At 40.9% G+C, this 16967-nt stretch overlaps 1 protein-coding gene across 1 annotated transcript in view; it reads left to right on the forward strand.

Annotated features, from left to right (window-relative positions):
• Positions 1-16967, forward strand: part of LOC120534631 (zinc finger protein 184-like) — a 53276-nt gene that overhangs the window by 11259 nt on the left and 25050 nt on the right. Inside the window, exons 3-4 of the mRNA XM_039762223.1 lie at positions 2571-3900; positions 6837-6840. Of these exons, the coding sequence (XP_039618157.1) occupies positions 2571-3900; positions 6837-6840 (1334 nt within the window). The remainder of the gene's footprint in view (positions 1-2570; positions 3901-6836; positions 6841-16967) is intronic.

The raw sequence follows: 16967 nt of genomic DNA on the forward strand, positions 1-16967 counted from the left end.
GAAAAACTGAAATATCACATGGTCCTAAGTATTCAGACCCTTTGCTCAGTATTTAGTAGAAGCACCCTTTGAGCCAATACAGCCATGAGTCTTCTTGGGAAAGATGCAACAAGTTTTTCACACCTGGATTTGGGGATCCTCTGCCATTCCTCCTTGCAGATCCTCTCCAGTTCTGTCAGGTTGGATGGTAAACGTTGGTGGACAGCCATTTTTAGGTCTCTCCAGAGATGCTCAATTGGGTTAAAGTCAGGGCTCTGGCTGGGCCATTCAAGAACAGTCACAGAGTTGTGAAGCCACTCGTTAGTTATTTTAGCTGTGTGCTTAGGGTCATTGTCTTGTTAGAAGGTAAACCTTCGGCCCAGTCTGAGGTCCTTAGCACTCTGGAGAAGGTTTTTGTCCAGGATATCCCTGTAATTTGCCGCATTCATCTTTCCCTCGATTGCAACCAGTCGTCCTGTCCCTGCAGCTGAAAAACACCCCCACAGCATGATGCTGCCACCGCCATGCTTCACTGTGGGGACTGTATTGGACCAGTGATGAGCAGTGCCTGGTTGTCTCCACACATACCACTTAGAATTAAGGCCAAAAAGTTCTATCTTGGTCTCATCTTATTTCTCACCATCTCAGAGTCCTTCAGGTGTCTTTTATCAAACTCAGACTGATACCAAAAACTTGTTGCATCTTTCCCAAGAAGACTCATGGCTGTATTAGCTCAAAAGGGTGCTTCTACTAAATACTGAGCAAAGGGTCTGAATACTTAGGACCATGTGATATTTCAGTTTTTCTTTTTTAATAAATCTGCAACAATTTCACAAATTCTTTTTTTTGTCTGTCAATATTGGGTGCTGTGTGTACATTAATGGGGGAAAAAATTCATTTAAATGATTTTAGCAAATGGCTGCAATATAACAAAGAGTGAAAAATTGAAGGGGGTCTGAATACTTTCCGTACCCACTGTATCTATCTACTGTATCTAAACGTGGTCCAACAGTACTGGAGTTTTTGTGGAAATACCTATGCCCTTGAGTTAACCCAACTTTGCAATTAATATTTTGAACCCCTATCTGATCTTTTCTTTTTCTTTTCAGACAGACAGCTTTATCAACTATAAATGGATGATACCTACTGCTATACTCAGTTTTATTAATAACTGGACAGGAGTACCTGTAAATGCAAATTCATTGGTGAATGAACTGTAACTATCTGTGAAATTGGCAGGTTCTAAACCTGAAATGAAGCGGGTTATGTGACATTTCACTGTAAGGCAGGGAAGGAAACAAGCCAGTTTCATAGGCTAAAGAGGCTTGGAAATGCAAATAGACATTTTTCTCTTTACAAAACTGCACACAATTTGAAGAAAAATAGCTTGAAATGAAGAGTTATGCGTAACTCAGGTTTTTCCATGCAGAATAGCATTAAAAATAGTTAGACTGGGTGTGAAACTGTCTAATTTGACATCTGTGAAGACCCATTCCAAACCTTACAAAAACTTCATCAGAAATATAAGCCAGCTGTACATATCGTAACATCATGTGTACACTTTTCATTGAACTGGTATCCTTTGAGTTTAACGTCCAGTGATTTGCATGCAATTAAGAAGAGTCTATAGACCAAACAGGTATTTTGTACGTCCTTGTACTGAGATACAGAAAGTCCAGGAAGGTGAAGTAGGTTAATTTTAAAGACTAAGAAGATTGAGCTGTAAGGAGAGATTGAAGGGGCCACACCTTTAAAGCAAATCAGAATGAACCTGGGATGTGATTGAATTGTTTAAAATTACAAAGGGAGTTAATACAGTGGATCGAGATTGTTAATTTAAAATGACTCCAGTAAGAACACAGGGACACAGCTGGAAACGTGTTAAGGGTAAATTTCACTCAAACATTCTCTTCACACAGAGAACTTCATACACATGGAATAAGCTACCACATAGTGTGGCAGAGAGTAAGACTTCAGGGATCTTCAAAACATGACTTGATTTTTTTTGAAAAAATTAGACGAATAGGAGTGGCAAGCGTGTAGGTCATGAATGGCCTGTTCTCATCAAATGTTTTCATAGTGTAATATTTAGTGGAAAATAAGTGAAAGAGAAAGGCAGCAGAGACCTAGGAGAGAACTTGTAATTCTGGAGTAAGATTCTGGGAGATAGGATTTTTATTCTCTCAAAAGGACAACCAAAGAACTATGTCATGTCTGGGGCCTTGAACAGGCCCTGCGATTTGGGGGCCTTGGGACTTCATGAATTCACTCCAGCCCCCTAAAGGAATACCAGCACAGGGCCCAGAAGTGGATCCCATGTGGGGTTTATAGCATTTTCAGCAAGTCTAGAGTTGGGGTTTACGCATTGAGGACAAAGAGACCAGATGTTTAAAGTGATGGATGTTAACTAGTTACTTGTTTGTGGAATTGAAATTGGAAAGCTAATTATGTGAATGGTCGAGCAGGGATACAAGAGTATTGTTCTAATGTATTTATGCTTATGGAAATAAGTTATTTTATAATATGTTTCTTGACAGCTCAATATTTGCTTTTTTATATTTACATAAAATTGTGCATTTTCATTTCTCTAGATTTACAAGATAGTGACAACTTCTCCCTATGTTCATCTGATCTGCCATCTCTTCAGTGCAGGCTAACACAAATCCAGCAAAATGAAAACACAAATAAACTGACATCTGAATTGGAGATGTGTATCCCTACCTCTTATCAGCCTGTTGTGAAACTCCCAAGGGCAGAAACAGTCAACACTAATCACTTGATGGAAAATACAAATTCAGCAGCTTTGAATATCTCCAAGGAGCAAGACAAGAGTGTTAAATGTAAACCTAAATGTAAAGATAACCTGTTGAGTCAAACAACAGAGAAGCCATACTGCTGTTCTCAGTGTGGACAACAATTTTCTCAAATGAGATATCTTCAGAAACATAAAATAATCCACACAGGAGAGAAGCCATATTGCTGTTCTGCATGTGGGAAACGATTTTCACAAATGGATTGCCTTCAAATACACACACGAATTCACACTGGGGAGAAGCCATATACCTGTTCTGAATGTGGTAAGCGATTCTCTCATATCAGTAATCTTAGGAAACACGAAAAAATTCACACAGGAGAGAAGCCATATTGTTGCTCTGCATGTGGTAAACAATTCTCGCAAATGGGTTGTCTTCAAAAACACACAAGAATTCACACTGGCGAGAAGCCGTACTCCTGTTCTGAATGTGGCAAAAAGTTCTCGCAAATTGGGGGTCTTCATGCACACTCAAGAATTCACACTGGAGAGAAGCCATACACTTGTTCTGAGTGTAACAAACAATTCTCCCAAAGCAGTTGCTTACAAAAACACATAAGAACTCACACTGGAGAGAAGCCGTACTGTTGTTCTGAGTGTGGCAAACGATTCTCACAAATGGGCAGTCTCCGGAACCACTCAAGAATTCACACCGGAGAGAAGCCATACTACTGTTCTGAATGTGGCAAACAGTTCTCAAAAAGGAATGGTCTTCAGATACACACAAGAATTCACACTGGGGAGAAGCCATATGGCTGTTCAGAATGTGGTAAACGATTCTATGACAGGAGCCATCTTCGCATTCATACAAGAATCCACACTGGAGAGAAACCATACTCTTGTCCTCAGTGTGGTAAACTGTTCTGTACTGGTAGGAATCTGCAGAGGCACAGAAGGATTCACACAGGGGAGAAGCCATACTCCTGTTCTGAATGTGGCAAACAGTTCTCAAAAAGGAATAGCCTTCAGATACACTTGAGAACTCACACTGGAGAAAAGCCATACTGCTGTACTGAATGTGGACAACTATTTTACACCAGTAGACATCTTCAGAGGCACACAAGAATTCACACAAGAGAGAAGACTCTAGAGGATGAAGTTGAGAAGAAGTGAAAATTTGTTTGCTTGCTACTTTCCCAAATATTTAGTTTTATAGAATAGCTGCATCTAGTGGGCTTTGTTGTATTACAGTTGTTTAGCACATACTTAAAAAAAAAAAAATTCTGAAAAGAAACAATTAAACTTGTCAATGAGCAGCACAAAGTCAAAAAATATGCTAAAATGAATGCCAACCTGAGCAAGAGAATTAAATCATGAAACCAAGAATTAGTTGAAGAAACATGGCAAAGAATTATAGACCTGGAAAAATCGAGTAAGTGATTACCCCCTACCCGAAACAAGATTCAGCACTCCCAGAAGATGCTTTTGAATTTATCCCAAAGTTCTGATGAATTTCATGCAATACCACCATCTTACAGTCAATGCTTGAATGACATCCAGGTGGCAGCCACCAGATTATAACTAACCTGGAAACAAATACACACTATGGCTGAGAAAGAATACTGAGATATGGTCATTCAAACTGAAAAATAACTCCAAAAATGGTGGCCAAGTGATGTTATTGAAGAAACAAAGTAAAAAAATGAATGAAAAATTAGTGGAAATTGTAAAATATGGGGGGCTGGGGAAATAAGATTCACAACAGCAATGGTGTAATCATGTGCATTTGGTTTCAACCTAACCGGATAAAAAGTTGACCATTTTGCAATATTGCAAGCAAAGGTGCTAGCGACAGTACAACTTCTTCAAATGAAGAGAACGTGTGGGGTCACTGAGGCTGAGACCACTAAAGGCTTTAAGAAAAAAGGCAAGTAACCTGACCATACGAATATACACTCAGGAAGAACTAAAGGTCAGCCAAGGAAACTCCACAAAATGTCCTAAAATGTGGGCTCGATCTGAAGTAGAAGATTCTTTTTGCTTCTCAAGAAGCTGGGTCTGGTCTTAAGTGTGATCCATCACTGGTCCAAAGTATGATTTTTACATGTTGTTCTTACTGGTTGGATCTTTAGCCTTATCTCTTAGAAGTCCTCTTTGATAAATTCGATATAGCATGTGTACATGAGGAAGCAGAGCAAAATAAATGGAAAATGGTTGTGGCTGATTGTAGAGTCCCAGTTAGCTCAGTGCAGGTAGATGAATGTCTTGTTGAACGCTAGCACCTAATTTAACAGGCCAAACATGCAGTCATAAATGGTAAAATAATCGGGGGGGATGACATTGCTGAGACTGTTGCATGGCGTCTTTGAGCAATGTTTTAAGCTGTCTGTTTGGTGTTGTTAGAACATTGAAGGGCTGCAGTTTTTGGAACAGATAGCATCCCAGGCCAAGCTCTTTGGGAGATAGTTGCCAGGGCAAGGCAGGGCATGGCTTAGGCTGGGTTCTCCAAAGAGTGGCTGCAGAGACTCTTATGACAGCATAAGTAGAGGCCTCTTCCATGTACGGTTTCTATTTCTTTCAGTGGTGGGTGTGTCTTGCCTTTCTTTTTTATGACCTTCCTCTGCGTCCCAGCTTGCTTGGATCCATTAAAGTATTTTTTTTTCCTTAGATTCCTGGTAAAAACGGAATAGTTGTGTTTCGTTTGAATCCTACACCAGCTCCTCGAAGATCATCACTAGATGGCCAAACTTGCATATGTGGCTGACACATTCGAGCATCCGAATGAACTCAATAAAAAATAAAATGCAAGGTTCATCCATCATCCAACCCGCTATATCCTAACTCCGGGGGGGGATGGGTCTACTGGAGCCAATCCCAGCCAACACCAGGGCACAAGGCAAGAAACAAACCCCAGGCACGGCGCGCACACACACACCAAGCACACACTAGGGACAATTTAGGATCGCCAATGCACCTAAACGGCATGTCTTTAGACTGTGGGAGTCCGAAGTACCCGGAGGAAACCCACGCAGACACTGGAGGACCCGGGAAGTGAACTTGGGTTTCCTAACTGCAAGGCAGCAGCACTACCCACTGCGCCACCATGCTGCCAAAAACACAAGGTCAGAATGAAAATTTATTGATGTGTTCTGACAAATTAAACCATTTCAAATGGAGTTATGACGAGGATCACAAGAAATGTATCCCGGGACCCACCCAACTATGACTGAAAACCAGCAGATCCCATTGGATTTGATTCAACAACATTTAACGTTGCTACAACAGAAATTTGAGCAATACTGTTACACAATTAACACGGAGCAATGCGATTTGATTTAATGCCGAAAATTCTATAGAAGCACTGTCCCTTCAGATTCGAGAGGAGTTTCTTGCATTGAGGAACGATGGGATGCTCAAATTGAAATTCACTGGAGTTCCATTGGATATTTTCTGGATTGCTGTTGCAATTTATCTCGCATTATCTACAACAAACTAAATTTTATAACTATTTTTAATAAAAGAATTGTAAGCAGTCAAGCTTGAAGGCCCTTGACCAAGAACTTCAAGTTGCTCTGTCAAATGTCAAGCTGAATATAAAACTATTGTCTTAATTATACAAGTACAGATACCGCATTCATTATAGTCAACAGTTAATATGATTTTAAAAAATGTTGTAAGCTGTGATGTTAAATTTATCAAATCGAAAACAATAAATGTCATTTCTTTGTATGCACTTTGTAACACCGATATTTGTTTGTATATTTTTGCTTGTAGTGCGCACGGGATTATGGGAAGGGCTTAGGTGTGCCAAGGGTGAGAAAATGTTGTGGTGCACTGCTTTCGGCAGCTTCTTTATTAATGAATTATAAAGGGCTGGATTTACATCTAAATGCCATTAGAGTATAATAGATTTTGTCAGAAGATGTCAGGACAACATCTAATTAAGAGGGAGTATTTTAATTTTGCATATGTGATCTCTCTCTAGTCATGCGATGTTGTGATGGCAGCTTAATGAAAGGTTGAGTACTTAATGCCTGCGAGAACACACTTATAAGCATGCTGATGGGTATAAACAGTGTCTAGTGAATCATTTCTTTATTTTCAGAAAGGTGGGTGACAACGATTGCTTTTTTAAGCTTACTTGTGTGTGACTTCCTGAAAGTTTATTTGGAGGAGGCTAATATTTCTTCTTTGGTATTACTATGTGCTAATAGTTTATGTGTGGAGCAGGAAAACGCACAGGACGCCCCAGTCGGCTTGGCAGCAGGGTGACAATAGCAGCACTTCAACGATGTGATACTTTGTTCAATTTGCAGCATCTAGCATGTTTTAAAATTCTATTTAAAGGCAAAGTTTAATGTTAATTCCCTTTTACAGAGGAAGCAAGTTATTTGTATTGTGGTAGTTCAGCCTCGACACAGAGAGACATGCAGACTCCCAAGTCCCAAAAGCACACTTTAGTTTCTTTTCTTTGCCATTTCACAGCATTGTGCACCAATCGCACTTTAGTCCCTTCTGTCTCTCTTCCTCTCTATTCTTCTGTTGCCTTCACTCCTCTCCTCTCAAGCTCTGTCCTCCATCTCCCGACTCCAGCTCCCAGAATGGAGTGAGGCGGTTTCTTTTATTTTGCACCCAGGCGTACTCCAGGTGCACACCTGTTAGCTTCCGGCAGCATTCCTGGATGTGGTGGAAGTGCTGCAGGGAGCCCCGGATCTTCTTCTGCCACATTCGGAAGTGCTGCCATCCAGATGCCCCCTGGTGATGGCCACGGGCCCCATCGGGGTTGAACTTCCAAGCTCTGATCCCGTGGCCTTGATGCAAACCATGGTGGCTGTCTTCTCGCACCCCGTGGGAGATGTTGTTTCTCTCCCATTTCTTCCATTCTTCAGGCATCCGCCACAGTATTCTAAAGTGTGTGTTACAAGTTAAGAGGAGAAAACTTAACCTTATTGTTTAATATGTGACAGTTATGCATACTTTTATAAGCAGCGAAATGAAAAATGTTTTGCAATATACAGCAACTATCTATTGCTGAATTACTGTATTTGTGCTAAAACGTATTGTTTTTTACATTCATTCGTGATAAAGATGCTGATGGGGATAAACAGTGTAGAGTGATTCATTTATTTACTTTTTTTCCATCGTTAGGGCCTGTAACACTAGATGGCGCTATACCAGCGCTTAACCCAACACACAGACACTGACAACACGTGTTAAAAGCACCAGGAAGTTGTTTAAATTTCTTCTTTTTAAATAAATGGTGCCCAAACCACCTCCACTACAATAAACAAATAAACACAATAATATTAAATTCTCAAAATCTTTCCTCCACACCTCCCAGCAAGCTCTGTCCCATACCTCCCAACTCTGGCTCGCTTGCTGAGTCGCCAGCAGTCTTTTTTTTTTATAGTCCTTGACCCGGAATTGCTTCTCTCCTTCCGACCACGTGACTGGCCGGCACTTCCGGGTCTAATGAAGAACTGACATTTTCTTAAGCCAACTTTGGGGCTTCTGTCCTCGTACTTCCAGGCTATAAGGTAAGAATGAGTCCCCAGGTGTTTCGGCAGCACCCATGGCACCCAACAGGGCTGAGAAACCAAACTTCAAGTCCCAGGATGCTCTGCAGGAATCCGGGGCACCGCTACACTCCAGGGGAGCTGCCATCTAGTGTTTTGGAGGAGGCAGTGTCGGCAAGTAGCTGCCTTTCCCCATCCTTCCATTCCAGGGGCGGCCCGGCCGGGTTGATCTGTCTGCCATCCATCACAGGCCATTTCAGCTGCAGCATACTTGTGTCTTTGATGTGAGCTGCAGTAATAGCAGCTATCTAGGACAGGGGTCACCACCTCTGCTCCTGAAGGACCACCATGGCTGCAGGTTTTCATTCTAACCCTTTTCTTAATGAGTGAGCTATTTTTGCTGCTATTTAACTTCTTTTGAATTAATTTTAATTGACTTGTTCTTGAAGAGTCAGACCCCTTAATTGTTTCTTTTTCCTTAATTAGCGGCCAAACATTAAAGAGATACAAAATGAGCCAAAACAACTGGTGTCCATCATACAATATCTGATAATAAAGAAAGGTGAAGTTCTCAGGAATGCTGATCTGCTCAGGTCCACAAAACATTTTAACAGTGCTCTTAGAAAGAGAAAATCAGCGATTTCAGAAATGGCTGCTAATGCACCACAAGAGCAGCAACAAAGCCAGAAAATTAAAGAATGAGTTTAATTAACAACAAGAAACAGCACCTCATTAAGCAGCTGGTTGGAGTGAAATTGTTTGGAGTTGGAGGCCGTGACTTAGTTGGTCTTCTGTTGGCTCCCTCACTTCACATTTTATTTCTGCTTGGGTGCCATTTATGGAAGGAAATGAAGGAATTTAGAGGAACAATGAAGAAATCCAGGGGAGCAAATCTTAAAAAAGCAATTCAATTAAAATTAATTCACAAGAAGTTAATTAGCAGAACAAAGAGGGTACTCGTTAAAAAAAAAAAAGGGTTAGAATGAAAACTTGCAGCCACAGTGGTCCTCCAGAACTGGAGTTGGCAACCCCTGCTCTAGGACATCCTGTCCTGCCTTGTCTTAATAATGTGCCACAGGTAGCTTCTTCCATGGGCCTTCTGTAAGAGTAAAAATGCACAAAGCATGCAAAGCTGTGGTGCACCCCCCATGTCGGATACAGTTGCCAGATTGCTTATTTTAATTTTGTAAGGAGGAAATGTAACCAGATTTATATCTTTCTGCTGCCGAGGCATTTCAAGTTTCTAGTATAAATGTAATGTGTGTACAATGCATTTAGATCCTATCCATACACAGTTGGGATACACATGGTGCAAATCCTTAACAAAGTAATGTCCATCGCTGATGTGAGTAATTAACCACCAATTGCCAATAATATTATCTAGCAGCACAAGCCTAGTTTTGATGTTTAGAGGACATAGCCAAATACATATTTGGGAACCTGCTTGAGGCTTTGTATTTCAGCGTTTTTTCTATCCAAGTGCTATTAAGTGGGGATTCCAAGAATCCAAGCAGTTTTTGTTTGGGGGCACTGTTCATGTAGCACACCTCACTCTGGGTTGTGTTTATTGTATTTTATATATTTTTGGACATTTTTCTTGTAAATTGTTGTCCGTTCTTAATCTGTGATTGTGGTTTCTTGGATTCTAATGGTGTCAAGGAGAAGTCAAAGATTTCAGGGCACTTATTATTTTTCTTGTGATTTGGGTCTCTCTTCATCTGGCCTGGAGTCTCCTAATCAGCCTGTGCAGATTACATACAGCAAAGAGTACCTGTTTTTGTGACATTTACCTGAATATGTTTACAGTATCATTTCAATCAATTTAATCTCAGCTATTAATTCACTAACCCATTGTAATGTACAGATAAAGATTATAAAAGACAAGGTGTTTGAGAAAGACAGGAAATCCTTAACGTAATGCAACCTCTGCTACCGACTTTCATTATGGCAAGTGTTCAGTCACTGTGGAATAAACTGGATACACTTCAGGCATTGGGTACACTTTCTTTTCAGTTACATACATTTCTAGATTAAGGGATTTACAAAAATAAATTGTTGACTGGAAAGGAGTAAAGATGAAATGACTATTATGGGATATGTTGAAGCAGGCTGGCACAGGCACCCTCAGTCCCAAAGAAGGCACTCGGAGTCTCAGGACAGGCAGCAGAATCAGGCTTTGTTATATGACACACATACAGACTCACTACAGATGCAATGAGCACCCAGCCATGGGCATCTCTTAGATTTATTACAATTCTTATCATACAAGCTATTATTCATCCTCATTAGACTCCTAACATTTCACTGCTCTAATCGAACCTCTAATTGATTCCACCAATATTTCTTAGCCGAGGGGGTGTCAATCATGTCTGTCTGACAAGGCCTATCTTTGCTCCCTACTAGCCCAGCACTTGCCACCAATATTTACAGCTGAAGAGTTCACATTCCCTCCTGTAATAAGCAGAAGTTTAATATATCACTGTGTTCTGTGAAAATATATTTTGTAAATCTGCCTTTTTCTACTCACATGCACAGTTGACACAGCCAGATTTAGCACAGGGGTTCACCATATAAGAACTGCTAGGCAAGCGTTATAATATAGAACAAGACAGATAGGGACAACTGGTGAACGGGCAGTCAGACTGAGGACTGTTGTATACTATTCTTGTGTGTCAAAATCCACATGAAACTGTATTGCCGTGTTTGGAATGGCATGATTCACCTAAGTGGGGGCCTGCATGTGAAGAAAGAGTATAAAGCCTTGGAACATTGCCCGGCACACCATTGAATCCGACCGATGGATGGGAGATAACGTGATCCGATCCTGAAAATCCTTCAAACGCAGCGACGAAAATGGCAGACTCTACACATCAGGCCCCCACTCTCGAACTGGGTTCTTGCCATTGGCTTCCTTTGTCTGTTATTCAGCATAAACTGTCATTAAAGAAAGCTAAGTTATTTCTCCTATGTGATTCCTTACCGCCGTATCACTAAGGGAGGGGTATTGCCTTTCACTGAAAAAAGTATAACATTGATGTTGTTCATTCAACGTAAATTTCCTCTTTCAAGCAACTTAAGATTAGTCATTTAGTGTTGTAGCTTGAAATATTTGGTTTCAGATCTCAATCAAAGTAAAAAAAAATTGTTTCTACCAAAGTAAGTTATGGCGGAGAGAATAAACATAAAAATCCTATTTCGGTTAACCTAATATTTTAGGTTGTTTGTGTGCTGTGTCGGAGGGGTCATTTGTATTTTCTTCCAGTCGAACTTTCCAGTGTGCTGGCTTTCCATCTGCCAAAAAAGAAGAACACTTTCCTGAGTGGAGTGGACGTAGCTATACTGGTCTGGTCATTTTCAGCAGCAGACTTTTATAACGGAGGATTTCTGGTAAGTAACCCTGTTTCTCAACTGTTAATTTTAAGTGTAAGAACTCATAATATAACATACTTTCAAGAAAGCTGTAGAAACGTTTAATTATTTTTGGTTGTATATTTAAGACTAGCAGAATACCCGCACTTCGCAGCAGAGAAGTAGTGTGTTAAAGAAGTAATGAAAAAGAAAAGGAAACATTTTGAAAATAACGTAACATGATTGTCAATTTAATTGTTTTGTCATTGTCATGAGTGTTGCTGTCATATATATATATATATATATATATATATATATATATATATATATATATATATATATATATATATATATACTGCTCACAAAAATTAAAGGAACACTTTAAAGAAACACATTAGATACATCAGATCTCAATATTAAGTTGGATATCTATACAAATAACGACAGGGCAATGTCTTAGGAACAAAAGGATGCCAAGTCTTTTAATGGAAATAAAAGTTTTCTGCCTACAGAGGGCTCAATTGTGTAGACACCCTAAAATCAGAGTGAAATGAAGATGTGGCAGGCTAGTCCATTTCTTCAAAAACTTAATTTCTGCTACTCAAAATGCTTTTCAGTATCTTGTGTGGCCCCCACGAGCTTGTATGCATGCTTGACAACGTCGGGGCATGCTCCTAATGAGACGACGGATGGTGTCTTGTGGCATTTCCTCCCAGATCTGTATGAGGGCATCCCTGAGTTGTTGTACAGTCTGAGGAGCAACCTGGCGGCGCCTAATGGATCGAAACATAATGTCCCACAGATGTTCTATTGGGTTTAAGTCAGGGGATCATGAAGGCCATTTAATTGTTTCAATTCCTTCATCCTCCAGGTACTGCCTGCATACTCTTGCCACATGAGGCCGGGCATTGTCGTGCATTAGGAGGAAACCAGGACCTACTGCACCAGCGTAGGGTCTGACAATGGGTTCAAGGATTTCATCTGGATACCTTATGGCAGTCAGAGCACCATTTCCTACGCAGTAGATGTCTGTGCGTCCCTCCATGGATATGCCTCCCCAGACCATCACTGACCCACCACCAAACCTGTCATGTTGAACGACGTTGCAGGCAGCATATCGTTCTCCTTGTCTTCTCCAGACTCTTTCACGTCTATCACAGCTGCTCAGGGTAAACCTGCTCTCGTCTGTAAAAAGTACAGGGCGCCAGTGGCGGACTTGCCAATTCTGGTGTTCTTGAGCAAATGCCAGTCGAGCTCCACGGTGCTGGGCAGTGAGCACAGGGCCCACTACAGGACGTCGGGCCCTCAGGCCATCTTCATGAAGTCTGTTCCTGATTGTTTGGGTAGAGACATTCACACCAGTGCTCAGCCTGTTTCGCCTTGCACAAAGGAGCAGGTATCGGTCCTGCTGATGGGTTGAGGACCTTCTACGGCCCTGTCCAGCTCTCTGAGAATAACAACCAGTCTCCTGAAATCTCCTCCATGTTCTGGAGATTGTGCTGGGAGACACATTAAACCTTCTTGCTGCAGCATTTGTGGATGTGCCACCCTGGAGAAGTTGGACAACCTGTACAACTTCTGTAGGGTTAAGGAATCGCCTCATACTGCCAGTAGAGATAACTACTCAAGCCAAAACTAGCACGAGTGGAAAACCAGCCAAAAAAGATCAAGAGGGAGAAACTTGAAATGACCTCCACATGTAAAACCAGTCCTGTTTTGAGGGTTTTCTAATTGTTGCCACTTTAGTGCACCTGTCGTTAAGTCCATGAACACCAATACAGCTGAATATACACTATATTCATATACACTAATAATCAATATGCGGTTAGTTTCAGTGTATTTATAAAGCCACATCAGGAAAATAAAGAGTAACCACACAGGAACAGTAGCACTGCTTTGATGCTGGGTGCCGCCAGTCTGCAAAACCGAGCGGAGAACTTGCGTACGACAAGGTATGAGGTACCGTGGAAAAGTGCGTGGTTTTACGCCAAGTGTAGGTTTTATACATCGCGATTTGAACCTGGAAAAGTTCTTACGCAACATTTCTATGCGTACACACTGTTTATACATGAGGCCCCTGGTGCATACTTCTTGCTGATGACATTGTGTTCTGTAGCACCAGAAACAAGGAAATGGAGAGGAAGCTGGAAGAATGGAAAAGGGCTTTGGAAGACAGAATATATGAGGTTTAATGATGAGTCTGCCGTTAGTCCTTGCACAGATGCAGTAATCACACTTCAGGACACTCTTTGGTGTGTCATCCCTTTGGGGGGAGTCCCATAAGAAACCTTACAACATCAATCATGTCTTCTGTAACTCTTCTTCATGTCTTTGGTAACCCTCTCTCTTCCTGACCACATTATAAAGGCAAAATAACCCACAGTGATGTCAGAGTGGCCCTGCCTTCTGAGGCTCTGTCCATAAAGTACAAGGAATAGATGAAGATTTAAAGAGACTGTACATAAATCTTCTCTCTATTATTAAACAAAAAATCTCAGAAGGCTTGGAAGGAGATGATACATGATTTTCTCCGAGACACTTTAATGTCCTGAGAGAGACACAGTGAGACAAAAGGACAGCTGCTGTTAGGCTTTTAAATGATCGATGCGCAGCGTGACAAGTAAAACATGCAGCTAGCCAGCAGCTGATCCGACCGCATCTCCTTAGCGTGCATTCAGCAACATACCCCCCAGCCCCCCTTCACAACACTAGCAGCTGACATGCGAAGTGACTGGCTCGTAGCATGGCCAGAGTGGAGGGCAGGAAGGGGTGGGCCAGCGAAGCAAGCAGGGGGCAAAGCCCCCAAGTAATAAATAAAAAGCAAAGCATAGCAGAAATTACATAAAATAAGAAAAGAACAATTCAAAAATACCAAAAACAACATAAAATAAATACAATCCAGGGAGAAAAATCATGGCAATAACACAATAGCAACACTGCTGAATTATTTATATTTATTAATGCAGTGTCAACTGAAAATCCAGCCTTCCTCTGGAAAACATTAATGGCTTCCTTTGTGACTCCTTTGAAGGAGGCTTTGGAATTTGACCATCAGCTCTTGCATTTGGAGAGGACATGCATGCATTTCATCATTACATAGTCAACTAGTGACTGCTAGTACAGGCTATTAAACCGACAGGACTGATTTATACGGACTTGAACTGCTTTGTTTGGAAATGAGCTTCATTGCCATCCATGTGGTGTGTAACTCATTAGGACTGATGGAAACGGTAGGACGGCTTTATGTGAAATAATGAATTTTCTGATCTTGTCCTTCACTGGAATTCTTCAAATAAACTGAATACAACAGTAGTAATTTCATTATACTTCTAATACATGACAGTAAAAATTGAATTTAGCAAAATCTGAAATATTTCCGACCTTCTTTTATTTTTTTCAGCGTGGGATTAACCCTTAGTAGAACCCACAGTGGTGCAATGGCTTGCAATGATAACACACAGTAAGAGCATCTTGGCTTTGAATCCGATACTTGATTGTTTTTTTAAGTGATCTTAACATCTCTCTCTCTGTTTGTGTTGGTTTTCCTTTCTCATCCCAAAAGACATGCAGAGAGAAGTTTAATTGGTAAAAATTAAAATGGCCTTGATGTGGATAATTGCATTGAGTGGGAACTGAGTTGGACTGACAAGCAAGTCTCTTAATCTACCTGTGCTCCAACTGTAAAAAAAATACTTGTAAACAGGAGCCATGTATCCTGACCTACTAAGTCACCATGAGTAAAAATGTTAGCAAACTACTCAAATACAGAAAATATAAAATAAAACAGAGCCCTCCTACTCACAGCCTTGTACTAGTTGGTCCATAAAATGAACGAAAGAATGAATGGCTTTTCTCAAAAGAGGGTGGCAATATCATAATATAACATCCTCAGGCTCTCTTAATCCAAGTTAGGGTCATTTATCCTTGAAAGCATTAAGTGAGCATCGCAACACCCTAAACCTCAAATACAAGTCCCGGGTTCAAACAAATGATTTATTGTAATAACTACCTTTACAGATCATTCATAAGCACAAGCACAGACACCATGTTTCCTTTTCTCTCTTCCTCCCTTAAGGCGAGTGTTGTCCAGCTACATGATCTCCCAAATTCTGACTCACCTGTACTGAAGGAGAGCTGCTGCCTTTACCCAGGATCCAGGAATACTTCCGATGTAGCAACACTGTCCCTCAGAAACACTTCTGGTGTCAGGTGGAAGTCCCTTAAATTAGGGACCAATAAATCCTTTCAGCACTTCCTGGCAGTACCCATGGAACCCAACAGGTCTGCACTATGGGACTACAGTTCCCCAAATGCCCTGTGGGTATCTATAGAGGTACTGTAACCCAAGAAGCCAATCAAACAAAAGCATCACTTTGAAAGCAAAATACTCTCTTGGATACATTAGCACTTGTAAATCAGAGGCTGCATTTATACAGTGGTGTGAAAAACTATTTGCCCCCTTCCTGATTTCTTATTCTTTTGCATGTTTGTCACACAAAATGTTTCTGATCATCACACACATGTAACCATTAGTCAAATATAACACAAGTAAACACAAAATGCAGTTTTTAAATGATGGTCTTTATTATTTAGGGAGAAAAAAAATCCAAACCTACATGGCCCTGTGTGAAAAAGTAATTGCCCCCTTGTTAAAAAATAACCTAACTGTGGTGTATCACACCCAAGTTCAATTTCCGTAGCCACCCCCTGGCCTGATTACTGCCACACCTGTTTCAATCAAGAAATCACTTAAATAGGAGCTGCCCGACACAGAGAAGTAGACCAAAAGCACCTCAAAAGCTAGACATCATGCCAAGATCCAAAGAAATTCAGGAACAAATGAGAACAGAAGTAATTGAGATCTATCAGTCTGGTAAAGGTTATAAAGCCATTTCTAAAGCTTTGGGACTCCAGTGAACCACAGTGAGAGCCATTATCCACAAATGACAAAAACATGGAACAGTGGTGAACCTTCCCAGGAGTGGCCGGCCGACCAAAATTACCCCAATAGCGCAGAGACGGCTCATCCAAGAGGTCACAAAAGACCCCAGGACAATGTCTAAAGAACTGCAGGCCTCACTTGCCTCAATTAAGGTCAGTGTTCACGACTCCACCATAAGAAAGAGACTGGGCAAAAATGGCCTGCATGGTAGATTTCCAAGACGCAAACCACTGTTAAGCAAAAAGAACATTAGGGCTCGTCTCAATTTGGCTAAGAAACATCTCAATGATTGCCAAGACTTAAATAATACCTTGTGGACTGATGAGACAAAAGTTGAACTTTTTGGAAGGCAAATGTCCCGTTACATCTGGTGTAAAAGGAACACAGCATTTCAGAAAAAGAACATCATACCAACAGTAAAATATGGTGG

This window comes from Polypterus senegalus, chromosome 8 (genome assembly GCF_016835505.1).
Source record: "Polypterus senegalus isolate Bchr_013 chromosome 8, ASM1683550v1, whole genome shotgun sequence".
NCBI classification, from domain to species: Eukaryota; Metazoa; Chordata; class Cladistia; order Polypteriformes; family Polypteridae; genus Polypterus; species Polypterus senegalus.